This window comes from Passer montanus, unplaced genomic scaffold (assembly GCF_014805655.1).
Source record: "Passer montanus isolate IOZ18808 unplaced genomic scaffold, ASM1480565v1 scaffold10, whole genome shotgun sequence".
NCBI lineage: Eukaryota > Metazoa > Chordata > Aves > Passeriformes > Passeridae > Passer > Passer montanus.
Genome location: NW_024356505.1, coordinates 30271765 through 30292026, shown reverse-complemented (window position 1 = coordinate 30292026; position 20262 = coordinate 30271765). Strand labels below are relative to the sequence as shown.

The 20262-nt window shown below is 40.4% G+C and overlaps 1 protein-coding gene across 2 annotated transcripts in view; it reads left to right on the top strand.

Moving 5' to 3' along the window:
* Positions 1-16661, top strand: part of ITGB1 (integrin subunit beta 1) — a 43951-nt gene extending 27290 nt beyond the window's left edge. Inside the window, exons 8-17 of one of the 2 annotated variants that reach the window (XM_039709135.1) lie at positions 156-251; positions 1009-1098; positions 1748-1888; positions 2019-2221; positions 3211-3449; positions 4910-5132; positions 5885-6117; positions 8261-8427; positions 9169-9249; positions 15452-16661. In XM_039709135.1, coding sequence (XP_039565069.1) covers positions 156-251; positions 1009-1098; positions 1748-1888; positions 2019-2221; positions 3211-3449; positions 4910-5132; positions 5885-6117; positions 8261-8427; positions 9169-9243 — 1467 coding nt within the window. In that variant the 3' untranslated portion in view covers positions 9244-9249; positions 15452-16661. The remainder of the gene's footprint in view (positions 1-155; positions 252-1008; positions 1099-1747; positions 1889-2018; positions 2222-3210; positions 3450-4909; positions 5133-5884; positions 6118-8260; positions 8428-9168; positions 9250-15451) is intronic. The other variant, XM_039709141.1, reaches the window with a different exon arrangement.
* The last annotated feature ends 3601 nt before the right edge of the window (positions 16662-20262 follow it).

The window sequence follows — 20262 nt, the reverse complement described above, 5'->3', positions numbered from 1 at the left end:
TTTTCAGAGGTTGTTTTGCTTTAGAACTGTGACATGAGCTGGAGTTCTGTGTATGTTTCTAAAGATTATTTGTATTTATGATGTCAGAGTCTTTTTGATTATTTTCTAGCAACATGTCTTAAATTGGAATTTAATTTTATGCTTTATTTTTTTAGGATTATCCCTCTATTGCTCACCTGGTACAGAAACTTAGTGAGAACAATATTCAGACAATCTTTGCTGTTACTGAAGAGTTTCAGGCAGTCTATAAGGTAAAGAAATTACTCTGAAGTCATTAAAATTTACTTATTTGAAATTAAAGTAATTGTGGAAGTAAGTGATCATGGAAGTAATATTTTGCTACCCACATACTTTATTATTAAGCTTTTTTTATTTCTTCAAATCAAAACTGGCTCTGTAATTTCCAGTGAGAAAGTGCCCCTTCTCCTTGCTACTCTTTATAGGTATGAGTGAGTGGAGAGCACATTTGCAGTTCTAATTTTTGTGAACGTTTTTACATCAAAATAGCTGAGGGGGGTGTGGACACTGAATCAGGGGACACACTTATGAAAGAACATATTTTGTCTCTTTTGTTCTATTTATATATCCCATGTTTAAAATTAACTAAGCTGCTGGATGTGATTGTGCAATAGGAAATGACTGTGTAAAGGACATGCATATTTTTTCTTCTTTTAACCTGTTTTTTTTGGTTTTGGGGTTCTTTTTAAAACTGTATTCAAATTTTTGTTGGAAAATTATGCCTGCCTATTTTTAATGTATTCTAAGTATGGTTGAAGAGAGATTGTGGTCAGCTTGTACAAGAGAAGAGCTTAGTATTCTCTTACAAATGCAGAGTTTGTGCCAGTAAGGCTGTGTATGACCTCAAAAATTGTGTTCATCACTGGCAACATAGCTTTATTTTCTGAAGTACTTGACTAGTTAACACATTATATCACCATTTGTACTGCAAATTTTACTCTGTTTTCTAGTAAGACTGTACTTTTCCCTCTTTTTTGTCAATATTGAAAGGAACTGAAAAATTTGATACCAAAATCAGCAGTGGGAACATTGTCTTCAAATTCCAGCAATGTGATTCAGCTGATCATTGATGCATACAATGTAAGTTCAGATTTTATGTATTAATTTCTCTTGCTCCTAAGCTTTTCAAGCAGAGGCTCTAAGGTGGATTACTTAGTGTTCTACACTATAAATACACTCCATTGCTGTAAATCCAGACTAAATATTAAGCCTCTATGGCAGTAAGAGGTTAGATGAGTAAAAAGATACACTCTTAAAGTCATTTAAAATGGCATTACAAGGAAAACTTACAATCCACATTTTCCCTTTCAAAAAACAAAATTCACAACCAAAACCCACACTGTTTCTTCAGCTTCTTCACTTGTACCTTCTTTCCAAGTGTTAGCAAAAAAGGCTATTTTGTTGGGTTTGGCCCCACAATATTTTCTTCATTGCTGCATTGTGTGTAAATGAGCCTCACTTCTGCTTTGGAGTACATGGGGTAAAAACAAGTGCCTCCAACATCTGTGGAAACCTGTCCTGACCTTGTAACAAGTTCAGACATGGGAAGGAGTCACCACAGAGTGACTTTGGGCAGCCCTGGGCTGGTGTTTCTCAGCACATTGGAACTTAAATAATCCCAGTGTGCCTCTGGGGTGGGTGCTTAGACTGGCATAGTTGTATAATGTCTGTTCTTCAACAGAACACTTCTGCAACTCAGTTTGAAGTTAGCTGATAACTGTTGTTTCAGTCCCTTTCTTCAGAGGTTATCCTGGAAAATACTAAGCTACCAAAAGGAGTGACAATCAGTTACAAGTCTTTCTGCAAGAATGGAGTGAATGACACACAAGAAGATGGAAGGAAGTGTTCTAACATTTCAATTGGAGATGAGGTAACTCAGACTATATGTGCTGCTGCTCAAATCCAAAATGCACTTAAAATGTCCAACACACCCTTTCTTTTTAATAGTACAGACAAAACTCCTTGTAGTAACATAACACTCCTTTTTTTTTTTTTTGCAGGTTAGATTTGAGATTAATATAACAGCTAATGAATGTCCAAAGAAAGAACAAAATGAAACAATTAAAATTAAACCACTGGGATTCACGGAAGAAGTTGAAATTAATCTCCAGTTCATCTGTGAGTGTCAGTGTCAGAGTGAAGGAGAACCTAATAGTCCAGCCTGCCATGCAGGCAATGGAACATTTGAATGTGGTGCGTGCAGGTAAATAAATAGAAGTTTTCTTTATTTTTGTAAAGAGAAATATGAGCAAGATCTTTGTTTCCTTAATGAGGGTTTACTAATTTTTTTTTTGTTAAAGAACAAGAATTGCTGTTACAGGCCTGTTTCTTTTCGGATACTCTGAAATACTGCCATATCTCTGCAAATAATCCATATGCTTAAATGTTGATCATTAGATCAGCATTATTGTATGAGTCAGAATTCAAAATTGGCCTTGAGTCAGTACTTTAAAGGATATAGATCGGTTTTTGGTGTTCCTTTTTAAATCAAGAGAACAGATTTTCCCATCTATGTGTAGAAAAACTTCTTCTCCTTGATGTCACTATCACTGGTGTCCACTTGGTTTCACATGGGTGAGAACAGGCCTGTGGTAAGCACAGCCTTTTGTTTTTGTACATGCAGCACTTTCCCAATGATCTGTTGTCTCTGGTGGACACCGTGTAACAGTCTGTCGATCACAGATGGGAACAAGAGCAACCTCCATTTGCTCATCTGTACCCTACGCTCAATAATGAGACATGCTGATCCCTGAAGATCTCAGTTTGGCAGCTCTGAAGATCATCTACTCTCCTTCTTAATTGCTGTTCATAGGAAACCTTTTCACTGAAATACGACAGCAGCTACAGGGAACAGTTATTGTCACTTGAGAAATAATTATTGTTCTGTCACATGAGAGGGATTAATAATGATTATGTGACAGTTTAGTTAGAGGGAGTGACACACAGTCTCTCACCTGGAATATCAGATAAGATAATCAGTATAAAAGCAACTTCGTCCAGTTTGTTCCAGTGCCCTCAAGAACTGGTACATAGGTGTCTGCTGGAAACCTCATTTGAAGTTTAGGTTGGAACATCCCTTGAGAGAGTAGTCACTTTTACTGCTGTTCTTTGTGCTATTCTTGTGGCCTTTTTTTTTTTTTTTTGGTGACTTTCAATTAAGGTTACATTTTCAGTCGTGCTTTTACCTTGCAGATGTAATGAAGGACGTATCGGAAGACTATGTGAATGTAGCACAGATGAAGTAAATAGTGAGGATATGGATGCTTACTGCAGGAGGGAGAACAGCACAGAAATCTGCAGTAACAATGGAGAATGTATTTGTGGACAATGTGTGTGCAAGAAAAGGGAGAACACCAATGAGGTGTATTCTGGCAAATACTGTGAATGTGACAACTTCAACTGTGATCGATCAAATGGTTTAATCTGTGGAGGTGAGAGATGCTTCAGCTTTCTGCAGGAAAAGCTGGTCAGCAGTTTACAAGTCTGTCTTCTTACCCAGCAGAGTAGGGATCCTTTAGGTGAAAGCTCAAAACCACTTAATAACAGAGATGAGGACACTCACAGATTTAGTGATTGCAAACACTTGTCAGTTAATAAAACAGCCCTCTGGAAATGTAGTCTGGTAATGCACATTTCACCTTCCTTCAATCACAGCTCCAAGGAGGGTGTAAAGTGAACTTGACTTCTGCTGTTTATTACAGAATTACCCTCAGGTATTTCAGTAAAGAAGGCTGAGACAACTGTCCTGGGATTGTAATGTTGTACTGGCTCAGTGTAAGCACTGTGTCAATAGAGAGAATGCCCTCAGCTTATTTGTAATAGTGAGTGCTTAACCTTGGTGCTTGACAGGATACCAGTGAACTGCTTGACACTGTTCTGAAAGGTAAGTGAAGACCAGAATGTGCAAGATCCAGAAAAACACCTTAAGCACTTCAAGCAAGACTTTGATGATAGTTAATTCCTGAAATCAAAAGCAATTTTAAAAACCATTCAGCAGCCAGTGTCTAAATTATTTTGCTGCTTTGCATGTGGAAGTATCTGGTGGGAATATAACTACTACCTCCATGTTGTCTGTGCTGCAAAAATAAAACAGAGAAGCCACTAAGCTCTAACTGAGTGATGAGAATACCTCATGTGTCTGATTTGCTCAGAATCCACTATTGCTCTGCAAAGGATGGGAGCAATGGTGGTGATGTTCCAGAATACACAGTGACAGGGAAGTGTTGACTGAAACACTTCATTCACTGGAGAAGAGGAGTATAGCCGAAGACCTTTCCTTGTCATCCAGATCAGTATAAAGGCATCTTGTTTCTTGTGCAGAGAGTATAAAGGAGCGTGAAGTTGGGTTGGGTGTGTGAGGTCAGAAGTACAGCAGCACATTGGTGTCCTGTGGAGCAAAAGCTGTTTCATTTTTCTGGTTTAAATACTCAGTGCATTCCTCATCTTTTTAAGTCTTGCTTTATACATTTGTATAGTGATAGATGTGAAGACAGGAGCAGTGAATTTATCTGTAGTGGTCTATATTGATCTATATTTTCATATAGCAGTCAATGCATACAAGATTGTGAACTGAAGCAGTGCTGTCATGCTTCTCCACCCAGGGGATATGGTCATCACATTATACTATTCTTGATCTGATATTCCTGAGTCTTGTTATTTTGTTTATGAAAAGAAATCCAGATGTATAGGAGAATGGGAAAAGGGGACAAATGCCTCCAAGTAGTCTTTCAAGGAGCTAAAATTTATTTTGTACTTCTTAATGCATTCTTCATTATCTCACCATGGTTTCTTTTTCTTTTATCTACCCTGAGGTGGTGAACATTTATTTCTCACTGTCACAGATGTTTTTATATTAGACTTGATTTCATTGCAATGCCTTTTTGCTGCACAGGAAATGGGATCTGCAAGTGCAGAGTGTGCGAGTGCTTCCCCAACTTCACTGGCAGTGCCTGCGATTGTTCCTTGGATACTACACCCTGTATGGCATCCAATGGGCAGATCTGCAATGGAAGAGGAACCTGTGAATGTGGCACCTGTAACTGTACAGATCCCAAATTCCAAGGCCCCACCTGTGAAATGTGTCAGACTTGCCTCGGTGTCTGTGCAGAGCATAAGTACGTACCCAGAAAACCAAGTCCCAGCTTCTGTGCATTTTGAGTTTGTGATATGTGAGGATTTAAAAAAAAAAAAAGCTTTTGATAGGTAAAACTTCAGCTGAGGTTTTTGCTTTAAAAAATACTACTGAAATTACTAACTTGACAGTCAATAACTAAACCTAGACCTGTGGATTTCCTTCCCTTTGGAAATCCAGGTTTTTAGAAACCTAGCGTTTTCTGCATGAAAAGTTTGAAATATGTTTAGGATTAGTGGCTAAGTGGATTCATGTGCAACTCACTTCATGCTGAGAAAAAAAATTTGGTCTTTTTAGTATAAAAACCCTGTTCAATCTGCCTTTTTAAATGAATTATTCAGTGATACCCCATTGTAAAGCTCATCACTGAATTTGTTCTTTTTAACCTGTTGTGTTCCACTGTAAGTACCCTGTTCTTACAGTGCCTTCTCTGAGAGTATTCATTTCCCAGGTAGAGATGTTGAAAAAGTTTGGGGTTTTTTCTATCCTTGAAACCTGTGGGTCATTCAGGGAAAGAGGAGTTTTTGAAAAGGACTTTTGTTAATCTCAAGGTATATAAATGTTCTGACTGGTACAACTCCATGTCTTTATTTTTTTCCTAACCTTTATGGCAGTAGGGTTGGTTTTCTTGGGCTTTTCCCCCTGTGTTTTCTCCATAACATTTCATGAGATTAAATGCTAGAAACCTTCCATGAACACACTGAAAAGCACTGCTTGTGTTTTGTTCTTGCCCAGGGACTGTGTTCAGTGCAGAGCTTTCGACAAGGGGGAGAAGAAGGAGACGTGTTCCCAGGAGTGCATGCACTTCAACATGACGCGCGTGGAGAGCCGGGACAAGCTGCCGCAGCCCGGCCAGCCCGACCCCCTGTCCCACTGCAAAGAGAAGGACGTTGATGACTGCTGGTTCTACTTCACTTACTCTGTCAACTCAAACGGTGAAGCCAATGTCCACGTGGTGGAGACCCCAGGTAGGAGCATGGTGTTGCCTGTTCCTCCTTTGTTGTTAATTGGTGCAGTTGTTGGGTGCCTCTGGTCCATTTTGGTGAGTTGAATGCACACAGAAACAGGTGCCTGTTACCCGAGTGACAGTTGTGTTGTCTGAGTGGCTTTAGAAAAACATATGTCTCCCTAGATCTAGATTTTTCAAACCCTTGGGCTGATAGAAACAGGTTCTATTTTTCAAAAACAAAAGGTAAATCAGATATGTATTTGTTGAAACATTTCCTGTTTGCACTTGATGTACTCTGACTTACTTTATCTCTCCTGTAGCAAGGAGAGATATTTAGATAAATTTTATTATTTAGATAAATTTTGATATTTTTTTTTACTAGGCTTCTGCTCCAGGTTATAAACAATGGTGTCTGTGGGGTTTCGTTCCTTTTTTTCTTAATAATTTGAGATCAGTCTACTAAAATTGTGTATTATGCTGCAAACTGCTTGAACTTTTTTATGCTGAAAACCTTTTGTTTTTACTTGACTGTGGTACCTTCGATAATAGATCCCAAAATAATTTTGTTTAGTTAATCCCTCGTAGATCAATCTTCTGTTAGAAAAAAAAAAAAGTGAGAACAATTCTCTACCTCCACCAGTAATTTACCATTTATTTACCAAGAGTATTGTTAGTTTGAATCACTGGATATTGCATCTAACAGTGCAGAATTTATGGTTCTGTACATTAGCAGTTTGTGGTGTCCTGATTCTTAAAAGTCTGATGGAAAATACACGTATTATAGATTTAGTGCTGTTTTATATACTTGAGGAATTTTCAGAATTGATCATTTTGATGATCATGACTTAACACAATCCCGTGGCTAGTGGCTGTCAGAAATAAATACTGCTTTCATTCAGAATGCTTTAAATTCTGTACAAAAGTAGTCCACAGTATAGTGGAGGAACTTGAGCTCTGTCTCCTAGACAAGCTATACATGCCCTATGCTTTTGGGGCCTGACCTTTTCATGTACAAACTTCTGCCTTAGCTCAAAGGTGAATCAAGGACATCATGCACGAGGAGGCACCTTAATTTGTGCCATCCAAGAGCTGAAGGAACAAGCTCTGGCCGGTAGAGCTGTGTTCTGTGGAGCAGACACTTGTTCCTTAGTGGCTGCTGAGGAATTCCTGTCGTGTCCCTTCCCACTTCCCTCACTCCTGCAGAGGCAGCTATGAAGGCAGGGAGTCTGCAGTGTGGGGGAAGCTGTGTTCTATCCACAGTTGTTCTATTGCACAGGACTTGCATTAATTTGCTTTTGACTCCTTCAGTCTGTGCACTGAGCTCTGCAAAAGCCTTTCTTCAGTTTGTGATTATTGGGAATTTATGTTAATAGTGGTGTTGGATTTTAGTTTGGAGGATTATTATTTCTGTATCAGCCACTTTAAATCACCTTGCATCTCGTGACAGTCTATGGCTTCTTTGTGAGGGGAAGAGGAGGGGCACATACTGACTGATCTCTGTGGTGACCAGTGACAGGACCCAAAGGAATGGCCTGAAGTTGTGTCAGGGAAGGTTTTGGTGGGATGTTAGGAAAGGTTCTTCACCCAGGGCATGGTTGGGCACTGGAACAGGCTCCCCAGGGAAGTGATCACAGCACCAGCCTGACAGAGTTCAAGAAGTGTTTGGACAGTGTTCTCAGGCACAGGGTGTGACTCTTGGGACTTCCCTGTGCAGGGGCAGGAGTTGGACTCAATGATCCTTGTGGGTCCCTTCCAACTCAGGATATTCTGTTTCTGTGTGTGGGGCCTGTTCTGCTCGTCAGCATTTGTGCTCCAGCTGCCACAGCTTTGACTTGGAGCTCTTGCATGTTTAAATACAATTGCCAGTTATTTTACTCTCAATACTGTAAATAATTAGCTGAAGGGGTTAGCAGTGTATAGACTTTGTCTTCAGAACAGGTTGTTCTGTTGCCAAGATCAAACACAAATTAGAAGGATAAAAATAAGCTGGAATGTTACAGTATGTACATATTCCAAAAACTCTGTTATTTGAAAGAAAAGTAGTATTGGCATATCTGATACTCAAAATACTGGCTTCAGTACAAAATCAAACATTAACAGCTTCTGATACGCATTACCTCTACCATTTTGGAAAATCATGTTTCACTTACTTTGTTCCCCAGAGTGTCCCAGCGGTCCTGACATCATTCCCATTGTAGCTGGTGTGGTTGCTGGAATTGTTCTTATTGGACTTGCATTATTATTGATTTGGAAACTACTAATGATCATTCATGACAGAAGAGAATTTGCTAAATTTGAAAAGGAGAAGATGAATGCCAAGTGGGATACGGTGAGTCAAGAAGCTTTTCTATGTATAGAAGCTGCAGTAGCAGAGGAAAAATAGAAGATTTTTGTTCATGTGCTTCAAAGTGTATCAGATTATAACCAGTCCTCTTGGAGAGGTGTTTCTTGAGGCAGAAAAGAGAGTAGTAACTCAGGTTTAAATAACATTTCAGAGAGGAAATGTGATGGTGACAGAACAGTTCAGCTTTGCAGTTCTACCACGCTTTACACCAAGATGAGTCACTTTTTATTACAAAGATGAGTCACTTCTGTAGAAAGCAAAGAAGAAAATATTGCACTGATTGAGGAAATCTTGTAAATACTCACACAGGGTTAGTTGGGAGATTTCCATAAAGTCACAAAGTCATGGCTGGTGCTGGTTTGTTGAAATCTCCCCAGCTCTTTGTCAACAGAGAAGTGGGCAAGAAAAACAAGCCTGTGGTGTGTAGGCTTCCACAGAATATGGAATCGCTGCCTCTGGGCAGTGTCAGGAGTTTGCTGATCAAGAGCCCTTTCACTACAGTTCTGTAGAAGTCAACGCCCCCATGTGCTTGATGAGAAAATATCTTTTTAAAGAATTGTCCTAGGAAGCCTTTTGGTTTCATTTAAGTAAATTGATTAACCTCATACTGGGGAAAAAAAATTACTAACACTTTATATACAGCATGATTCCTTTTCAGTGATAGTTGAGAATGTTGCTTTTTTTTCCTGTTGAATTATTCGACATTGACCATTTCTTTTACTTCAGCAAGAAAATCCAATATACAAGAGCCCTATTAACAATTTCAAGAATCCAAACTATGGACGTAAAGCTGGTCTCTAAGTCTCAGTTTGTATCTCCTTTCATTTTCTTTCCTTTTTTTCCCCTTTGCATGTTACTTCAAACTCACTGTGTGTCACAGTCCGTTAATCACAGTTTGAGTCTTGCTCAGTGTACTACTTCTGCTTTGATTGTGGGGTTTTCAAGAATGCAGCTTGAAAATTTTTAACTGCGTTTGACAGTGAGATTGCTTACTTACTAATACTGCAGTACTGGCTTAAACTATTCTACAAGTGGTTTTTTAGGTTTTTTTCTAGATGTGTGGATACATAATAGAGCAGGTCCTAGGACTGAAGAATATTTTTGGATTGTAGAGAGACACACAGGGGATGTTTTGTCTTCTGCTTCTTCAAATCAACAGTCAGTTTGCTTAAAATCAATATTTTTGCTAAGCTAGGTTAGATACTCCTAAAATATCACAGCCTATAAATATCACTGTTTTTATTGGAATAGCTCTGTGAACATGCAGAGTAGCATTACTTTTTTTTTGTCAACTGCATTGGCTTATTGACCTAGTACAGACCTAGTCTGTAATTAAGGTATGAAATGCATAGACTACTAATTTTATAATTAAATATGTACCTTATTTTTTTCATCCTTATTTCTATTGAAACTGGCAATATCACAGTCCTTGTAACCTAGCCAGCTTTAGGGTGTGCATAGATATGGAACATTAATAGGACAGGAGGAAATATCCTTGTCCCCTCTAGATGCATTTTTCACTCAGTTTCTTACTCCCTCCTGAACTCAGCCTGAGCACCTCGTTTGACTGGAGCTGCTGAGTTCAGTTCCCTTCACACCCAACACACCACAGTAACTGCAGGATCCAGGAGAGGAAGTCAGTGAAGCACAAGATGAGTGATACCTTCTGCAGACTCTGAGATTGCCCTTCCATGAGTGCTGGAGGTGTTCTTCTTCCCTGGGACCCCCAGCTGCTGGGGAAGGAGGGAAAGGGAGGCTGAGATGGGGAACGGCTGTCAGAGGAGCTCTAAGAGAAAGTATTGCAGAGATGAGACTAGAGGGAGGGGTGTGAAGAAGTTGTGAAGGCAGCACATCCATTAGACATCCATGGAGTTTTTTTCAGAAGCCAGAGCAAGGGAACAATCTGTATCTCTAATTTTATACTGCTGTCTCCCTTTTTCAGTGTTGCATTCAAAAGATTTTGTAAAGGAAAAATAAGGGGAGAAAGCAGAAACTGAGAATATTTAAGCTCTTACTGTGACAACAGTTCCAAATACTTTGTGTAGCAGTCCAAGCCCTTCCTGATGAAATACACTTTCCTTTTCCCTTCACAATCATTTCGCTTTGCAGTGTATCCAAAATGGATTGTAAACAACATTCCTTTTGCCTGCTGCATCAACCACATTCACCTCCTTTTCATTTTTCTTCCCAGAGCCAATTATTCTGGGGAGGAAATTGAGTTTTGGGTCCTTTCTAACACTTCACATACTCCATCTGGTTAAGTCTCTGTTACCTGTTCTTCTGCCATTCACTTAATTGTGTACTTTCTGTTGCATGCAGGACAAGCACCTAACAAACCATACGGTGTGTAACTTCCATTCTGTGCTCTTGTTCTCTACCCTGTGGCTCTTCAGGATGTAATGTTTGGTCCTCAAAATGTATTTCCTGCTAAAAGCTTTCCTCTGGTGTAAATGGAGAGATTGACTTCCGCCTTTTTGGTTCACTCAGATGTGAAGGTTAAAAGTGTAAAAGGGTGTGGTTTGGGTTTTTTAAACATGACTTCATAATTTTTGGTATTCATAGAAATATTAGAAGTCTAGGGATAGAGGGAGGTGGGTTTATTCTTATGGACCACTGGAAAGGAGGAGGTCAGAATTGTCAAAGTAGGTGAGCCATGGGATGTAGAACAAGGTCCTTCTTTTCCCTATAGATAAGATTTTCTGGTGATATTACAGTATTGCCATAGCCTCTCATTTAGACGAAGAGTTGCCTTGTAATGTGAAGGCAGGAAAGTCATCTGAAATCCCATTGTATGAAAATTACACTGTAGTGGATTCCCTTCAGGAGTGTGCATACACAAATTAACTTTGTGCAGTTTGTGTGACCCTTCCCCTCTCCCACAGCCATTGTCCACACTCGGGCTGGGGCTGGTGGGGGAACTGCAGCACCATGGAGTTTGCCATGGCCCAGGTACTCAGGTATTTCCCTGCTGCTGGTCCGTGGTGGTGCAGATGATGCCACAGCATCCCAGTGCTCAGTGCTCAAGGCAGCTGGGTCAAGCAGAGTTCTCTTTGCCCAGGTTCTGCCCCAGTCAGCCATAAAAGCTTTGGTGCAATCATGCTTGTTACAAGTCTAAGGATAAATTTCTTCTGGACTGAAAAGCTACATCACAAATTTAAAACACAAAGTTGCTATCTGTAGTGAGTGCCATTACCACTCCTGCATGGGGATAGCTGGTGCATTGCTAAGCATCTTCAAACAGACTCCAAATTCAGTCATCTTGAATTTCACAAGTGATAAACGCATTTATATTAGACACTAATACTAAAATTAAAGAAATTTAGGTCTGTTGTAGTTTGGTTAGCCTTATTATCAGCTACTGGTTACAATGAAAAAAACCACAAGCAGTTCAAAGTGTTCAAAATTGCAGGGACTTGTTCTTCTCCCCGAGTTGGATTTTGTGCTGTAATTTACCTTGCTGCTGAATGGTGGAGGTGCTCTGGCTGTGGGAGTGGAGATGCCGTGGTTTTCAGTCCCTTTCCTGTAAATTGCTGTGTTCAGTGAGCGCTGCTTTGTGACCCAGAGAGGGAGGGACAGACGGACGGACTGGTGGATGGACGGACGGACGGACGGACAGACAGGCGTGGGGCCTCTGGCGGCCGCTGCGGGAAGCGGCGCCGGAGCGCAGCGGGGCTGCCGCGGGCACAGCCTGCTCTCGAGCAGACGAGTTTGGCTCTGTTCCTTACGGTGCCTTAGGTCTGAAACCCACCATGGAGGTCATTTCAGTGACTGCTGAAACGCTGAGCCCCTGCAGCAAAAGCAATAAGAAGGTTGATTGAACACAGAGCTATTCTGTGTAAAATTTTCATCTTCATGCGACACTGGAGTGAACTGGTGTCCTCTGAACAGCCAAAAGGGAATATTGTTGCAAGAACATAGCTCTTTAGTCTCGGTTGAGGGTACTTTTAAAAAGTACCTCCATCTTTATTTTGCTCAGTATTTCACTGAGTCTTATATGTAGTTACTGTTTGTTAATTTTAATTTTGGTTTAAGTGTGTGTGGAGTTTTCAGTTGTAGGGGCATGTGGCAAATGTGTTTTCCCTAAATCTGCATGCTTAAACCAGTATACACTGGTTTCTCTGCAGTGCCATGAAGAAGAGTGGGCATTTAAAATCATACTATTTGTCTAGGACAGCAAGTTTGAATCCCATGTTTTAGTGGCCAATTAAAAAACTGAATGCTGAAAATGTACCCTCTGCCAGCTGTGAGGGGCCCTGAGCAAGGGGAGCATCGTGTTGGATTAGTGGACATTTATTTCCATGAAGAGCTGTCTGCAGGAGACCCTGCCAAGCCAGGCCCAAGGCAGGGTGGTGGGGCTGGAGCAGCCAGGGCTTTACCAGAAGAGAGCAGGGAAGGAATCTGCAGCTCCATCAGGTGCCTATGTTGCAGTTATAGGCAGTAGAGCCTCAGGAGCCATTTAGCTGATCAAATGTCAGGTTGGGTTAAGCTGAAGAGTTGTGAATATTGAGTAAATGTCCATTATTTGTAATGGGAACTGGGACACTGACCTGACGTGGGGAGACAGCTAGTCAAGTGCTTTATCCAGTGACCTGAATCCCACTGTGTGCTTCTGAGAAGTGCAAGGGAAGGCAGGACAGAGTTTCAATATCCTTATAGGGCTTATGCTAAATCAAGAGCATGAAAACTTCAATTCTGACTTCTCTTCAAAAAGCAGTATAGTAAAAAATTTGCAATCTTGTTATACAAATTGTATGTTAACCCTGATTTCAGTTTCAAATTAGTTGTATGATTACCATCTGGCAAATTTCAAAGTTTTAGTCCTTACCTTTAGACCATTCCTAGGCTATGTGGTAGAAGTTATCTCTCTTACGACTGGAAGATGTGAGTGTGCACCCCCTGTGTGTGCTGGGGGGAGTCTGTTCTGTAAAATGCTGGATGCTAACAGCACAAGTGTTACATAATGCCTTGCCATGGAGGAGCTGTACAATAACTTCTGCTCTGCCTATGATGCAGCCTCTTATGCTTACAGACTTCCTTTGCATCATAAACTTTACCAGTTTATATTTATATTTTTAAGAATTCTCCATTAAAGCTTGTCAAGGAAATAAGCAATGTACATTGCCAAGAACTTTGAGAGATAAAGAGATACTTCAGTACCAGATTAAGTCCCTCATCTGTGGATGTTCTTCCCATTTTGTTTGCATATTACTCTTGCACACCTTTTGCTAAAAGTATTGGGGGAAGTCATAATTTTGCATTGATTAATTAGTCTGTCTGAGAACTAGCCACATCACATGATTTTCCATTATTTAAAATTTTAAAAAACCCAAGCAAATGTTACTCCTCATCTCCTCCCAGACCAGGAGGTGATACACTTCTGCTCAAGAGAGCATTTGCCTGGGAGCTGATAGAAGGGGGAAGGGACTTTTGCTGTCACGCTGTATTTGTGAAGCACAGCCAGCACTGAACACCCAGCTCCTCCTTCACCTCTGTCCAGGTGACATTGACTCAGGTCTTGAGAAGACTGAACAGAGAGCTTTGACTTCCATTGTCTGGCAGTCAGGTTCTGGCTGGACAAGTCTCTTGGATCTAGGCAAGACTGGATGTGCCTCCTTGCTCTCTGCATGTTAGAGAAGGTGGCTGTGAGGAGAAAATCTCTTTTGCTGTGAAAGGAACCACAGGAGCAGCTGCAGGGGCTCCCTCAGCACCCTGCTGTTGTTGGGGTAGACCATTACTCATCCTCTGCTGGGCCTTGCAAACAGGAGGCAGCAAACTTCCCAGGAGCCACAATGAGAAAATTGCACACCACGTGAGGTTCTTGCTTGCCTTTGGCACATTCTGTGGTATTCCAAGCTGTTTTTTCCAGGTTTATGACCCTGAAAAATAGACACCTGGTGTTTGTGCATCCTTTAATTGAGTGTAGGAAAAATTGGTTTAACCTGAAATATTGCAAATGGAGTTAATTGAGTTAATGTGATTGTATAACCCATCTCAGATTGGGGTGGGGGGAGCTCTGAAGGGTCAGAGATTCCTCCAGTGCTGCTGAAGGCCAGATACAGCCCTGGCCAGGGCAGCACTCGCGCTGACATTGCACTGAGCTCAGTTTTCTCAGGAATCAGTTGTGTGTGCACAGAAGGGCTTCATGCTGGCAGACAGCATCATTTAGGCTGAGCTGCAGGCTGTGCCAAGAGCTCAGAGCTGCAGCTCCAGCAGTTCCAGCAGTGGTCCTTTCTCCTGTGAGAATTTATGTGTTAATTTTGTGTTCAAGCCATTCATCTGAGGTGTGCAAGGATGTCATAAATGGAGTAAGAGGTACTGAGATAGAAGGAAACCTGGGGGGAAAGGAAGCTTAAAATAAGCTTAATTTAGGGGGGGGGGGTTTAAATCTCAGCAAGAGAGATGTAAGAAATTGTTCTGTAGGCTTGTCTCATAACAGTAGAAATAATTGTTTTATTACAGTATCTGCACCAGTACAAAAATGTCTTTGTTTTATCTGTACATTTTACCCTTCTGGTGGTTGGGGAAACCTGCAGGAATAAAATGAAAATGACAAGTACAGAATGCTCACTGTAAATATTGACTGTGTATTAGCAAAATACTAGAAGTCTTTCCACATTGTTTCTAGAATTCAATTACAATGTAAGATAAGCTATTTAAATGTTTATTATAGCAGAATGTGGTCTGTGGTCAGTCCTGGTGTCAAACAATGTTTACAATTCTGTTCTTCTCTATAAAATGCCCTGGGCTGCAGAGCCCTGGGTGATGGTTCAGCTGCCTCCAAGGAATTCTGTGGTGCAAATGGAACAGGATCCTGCTAACCCTTTGCTTTATTTATTAGCTGTGCATGCCTTTGTTCAAGTTGCTAGAAGGAAAACTAGTTTGACTTAAGCTCTTTGTGTGTACAAACAAAGCATTAATGGGTAATTTCTTACGCTAATTTTTATGCTTCTTGCAAACAAGTATCTCTTTTCATATCTTTAAATGTTAATTTTTTTTTTTCTTTTCCTAGGGTGAAAATCCTATTTACAAGAGTGCAGTGACGACTGTGGTCAATCCTAAATATGAGGGAAAATGAACACTGCTTGTATAACTTCACAACACTGTATGCAGTATAGCAACTTTTGTAGTCACAATAAGATAGATTTAGGGCAAGCTGCAGTGATTTTACTAATTGATTACATATAGATTTGTTTTCCTATGTGAAAATAGACTGTATGTAATTTTTTTTTTTAATTTTTTTTTTTTTTTTTGCAAATAAGAGTAATTGGTGCCGGAGGTTGGACAAAAAAAAACTTGAGACTGTGTAGCCTAGTCAGCCCAGGACACATGGTGCCTTTTTGACCTTTCCCATTCCCGTGCTGTGAATCCAGGTCTTGTGCAGGGCGTGATGCTGCATGGCATGACTGGGAGGGAAGGGGTTAAAGCAATCAGCATGAGGGCTCTGCCTAGCCATTTAGTATTAAACTTTTTAGCTTTACAGGGAAATCAGGGCTTGAGTTTGCAGATGTAATTAAACTCATGTAGCATGGAGCTGGTGGTTGACTTGCTAGATGTGTGATTAAGTATTTGGTAAGTTGAGTAAGCTGGAGGGGAGCAGTGTAAAAGACTGAAAAGCGTGTGCATACTTATCTTTGATTTTCAAGTTGCATATTGCCAGGTTATGGTTAAAATGAAAAGTTTTGAGAAGAATGTTAAGAAGGAAAAAATAGCTTTAAAACATGTGCCATTACTGAAGAAGTTGCTGACTGGTAACTTAGTTTTCCTTTGTAAATTCAAGCCCTGGGTGACAGTATCATGAAGTACCTTACCAAGACATCCTCAGATCACCTAAGGGCCTTACGTGATGCTGTGTCTTTATTCTGTAATGTTTCTTTGCTTTCAAGCCTGGTGCTTTGTCACCTTCTAATCTTTTTAATGTATTTGGTTGCCATTCTCTTTGTAATATTTTTGTATCAACACAAGCTTTTTTTTCTCCTTTTTTTTTTTGAGCAGTCTTAGCTGTAAATTTGCGTTTACCCCATAGCTGAGATTGCATAGTTTGTCATGTGATGAGTCACACATCATTCTTGACACGTGCCATGTATATTTGCCTCTGACCATTCAAAGTGCATCATAGTCATATTCTTGTTTTAAGTGCCTTTTTATTTTAACAGATGTTCACTTTTTACCGTGCTATTACTGAAGTTATTTATTAAATAAAAGTACCTTAAAATACTTGATCTTGTCTCTCTATCTTGTAGAGGTTATTGTTCAAAATCCTGAGAATTGTGTCTCTGTCAGGTAGTAATTGTAATAATACCAAATATGCCCTGAGAGGAGTTAATGTCACACAGGAAGCTGACCTTTAGGAGCACTGACCCCTATGCAGTGTTACCAGTGTTCCCAAATTAGGCCAGTATTTAATTACATGTTCATTAACTTGGTTGTAGCTACTTATTATATTACATGTTCTGCACTTTGCTTAACAAGTCTGGTTTCAAAATGCTTCTGTAGATTTTGTGGCTGCTTTTCCATAGAGATGCTGAAGGCTTTGAATTTGAGTGGCCCATTAAGAGAGCTTTTCTAAACCCTTGTCTGAACTGGGTTTCCTGTAGAGGCTTCCAGGCAGATGGAAGCTGCTTAATATCTCCAAGTGAACAGTTGCTTAAAGAGAGAGAACAGCTGCCACCCTCCAGGATCAGATTCAAGATAAGTGCCACAGATTGTGGGATTTGCCTTAACCAGGATTGGATGATGCAATAAGAGAGAAGATGTAGTTCAAGGAGGATAAAATCTAGATGCTGGGAAGCAGGAGCAGTTGTGAATCCTCCTTGGTTTGTAAACAGTGTCCTCAGGTGCTTACCTGAATTCTGCCAGCTGACAGAGCAGTGCACTCATACAGTCAGTAGCAGTGCATCGACCCAGAAGACTGATCCCACACAAGCCACATGTAAGATCCCAGCAGTTTCTCTGTTTTAAAATAATTACAGTTTATATACCCATAGTCTCACTCTCCTTACTCCATCCATCTCAACTCCTGTCTAGTAACTAAAGAGCCAAGCTAGAATTGTTTTATGGCAGTTGTAATAATCAGAGTTTCTTATCCTGGATAGAAACTAACAACAAAAATACAAGTCAGCTAAAGAAAATAATTCTCTGTGATCATCTGGTTTATTAATTAGCTAATTTTGCAGTAGTATGTTGAGCCTCCTATCTTAAAACTACCTCTGAGTCTGCTTGGAAAGTAGTCTAAGCACAGTTTTGAGCACCTACACATGAGGAATCTGGACTGATAAATTGATGCTCTGGGGCTGCTGATGAGTTTTTTCCTTTTCTGCAAAAGCTACAATATGTTCTTTTCTATAACAAGTAAAAATTCATTCTCAGAGGAACATAGAATGTGAGTAGGATAAAAAGGAGAAGCTTTTACTTAAGTAAAATACTGATGAAGTAGAGATGGTGAATATGTTCTAGCTACACACTTCTACTATTTAGAGGGTGTTTTTCAAGCACTTCTGATTTTCTTTTTGAAAAATCAGTTGCTGCCAAGGCATTTATCTAGCAGAAAGAAAATATTTGCTAGCAGCTATGAATACAAGTCTCAGAACACAGATTGCTGCAATGTAACTCCAGTGAATGTTCATTAATGATAATAAATAAACTAATCCCATCTCAATAAAATTTGTAAATTGCAGATTTTAAAAAAACCACTGTAGGACATAATTTCAAAGTACTTGGGAATGTTTTTAATGAGAGTGCTGACGTAGCATGGTATCAGAATAATAATACAATCAGAATAATATCAGAAACTAAAAATATGACAATTATTAGTCAAACCATCTACTAATGCCTAACAGCAAAATGGGAAAATAAAATTTATTCAAGGAGGTAACTATAAGTATGTTTGAATGGAGCCACCAAATTTTTCTTGGGCACCAGAGAACCTGTTCAAGGAAGATTTTAGAAAGATTACACAAAGAGAAGGCTGGATTAAAAGGCCAGTAAAAGCAGCTGATCAAATGTCCTTGAAAAGGCTGAAAATATAAAAGAAATTAAAACATTAGAAATATGCTAAAGAGGATTCAGCTGCTCATAAAAGGCACAAGAAATAATAAATACACTAAAAAGAAATCTGACACCAAAATTAAGAATGACAGTTGGAATAAAGAAATGACAGAATATGAAAACTCATTCTTTGGTTATATATTTCTTATTGAAGAGTTTCATGAGACAGCAAACCTAACATTCCCCAGCAGAGGGCAAATACCAGAGAAATTATTCAAAATGGAGTGTCAACAAAATATTCTAGAGAGGAATCAACAGAAGGAATAGCAGCAAAGTGCCAAAAAGCCAATGGTAATCATTTGAGAAGGCTTAAGGAACTCAAGGATGATGCCTGGTCTCATTGCCATATGAATGGGAAATGGCTAACATACATGGTTTCAGTTTTTAGGTGGCTTTCTGGGACTTAAAATTTTTTAAAACAGAGTTACCCAGATGTTTCTGCCACTGGTAGGAATTATAAGTGGACACAGGGATAAGTGTGACATGTGGAAGAATCCAAGGGCAGAGGGATGTCCTATCTCACAAAGGTGAACTTTGAGGGAATCAGCAACATGCAAAGAGATCATTTCATACAACTGGACTTCCAAAGCTTTCTAGCAATGCTTTGCATCAAGGACCATTGCAGAAACCTCCAGGGGATGTGAAGAAAGTTAAAAAGAGTAAACAGCTACTAGGGCAGATGGTTAAAAAGCACATCATAGGAGCTCAGTTACCAGTTCTCTGATCTGAAGGGTGCCATGGGTGAGTCTTCAACCTGTTGGCAGCACCCTCTGTGCAGTCCAGGACACCACTGGCCACCTTTGCCTTGGGGGCACTGAGTCACTGCCAGGTCCTTGAGTTGTCACCAGGACCAGCAAGGTCCTTCTGCAGGGCTGCTCTCCACACACTGAGCCCCAGGGTGTGCTGCTGCTTGGGGTTATTCCTCCCCAGGGCTGGTCTTGGCCCTTCCCTTTATTGAATGTCAAAAGGTTTCTTCCATTCCCAGTTTCTTTCCACTCCCAGTCTGCCAGGTCCCCCTGCAGTGAACCAGCCACTCCTCCCAGTTTTGTTGGTCTCTGGATGTGCTGAGGGTGTGTCCCATCCTTCAGGTCAGTCCAGGGGATGCTGAACTGGGAGGGGTCCAGTGTCAAGCCCTTGGATCCACCACTGGTGGCTGCCCCCCAGATTTGTGCCACCAATCACAGCTCTCCCAGCCCTGGCATTCCAGGCAGTTTTCAACCACCTCACTGCCCTCTTGTCTGCCATAAACTCCATCACCCCGTCTGCAATGGTGTTGTGGCAAACAGTGTCAAAACCTTTACTGAGGGGGAGATAACATCCACTGCTGTCCCCTGGGAAAACCAAATCCATACATTTAAACCAAGCTAAAGGGTACAAATCAGTCATTGCCTGGATGTGTTCAGGGACAGTGCCTGAACTACCTGGTGCCTACTCAGGAAAGAAGATCCAGACCAGCTTAATGCTCATTAACAGTCAATAAAACATGCAGCAGAAGTAGGGATTACTAGAAAAAGAGTAAAAAGCAAGAGAAAACAGTAATTTTTTTTTTAAGGAAAAAAGGACTGGTGTGACTAAATCTTGAGTATCACTTCAGTTTCAGCCTTCACAGCAAAGATAAAGTAAAATGAGAAAAGACACAGAGGAGGATGACATAACAAAAGTTGCACACCAGTTTCTGTAAGGGAATTACTAAATACAAAGGGATTTTCAGCCTGGAAAAGACAGCAAGGATATCATAGTGACTTACTGTGAGAGGCAGTGGAGAAGGCAAATAGG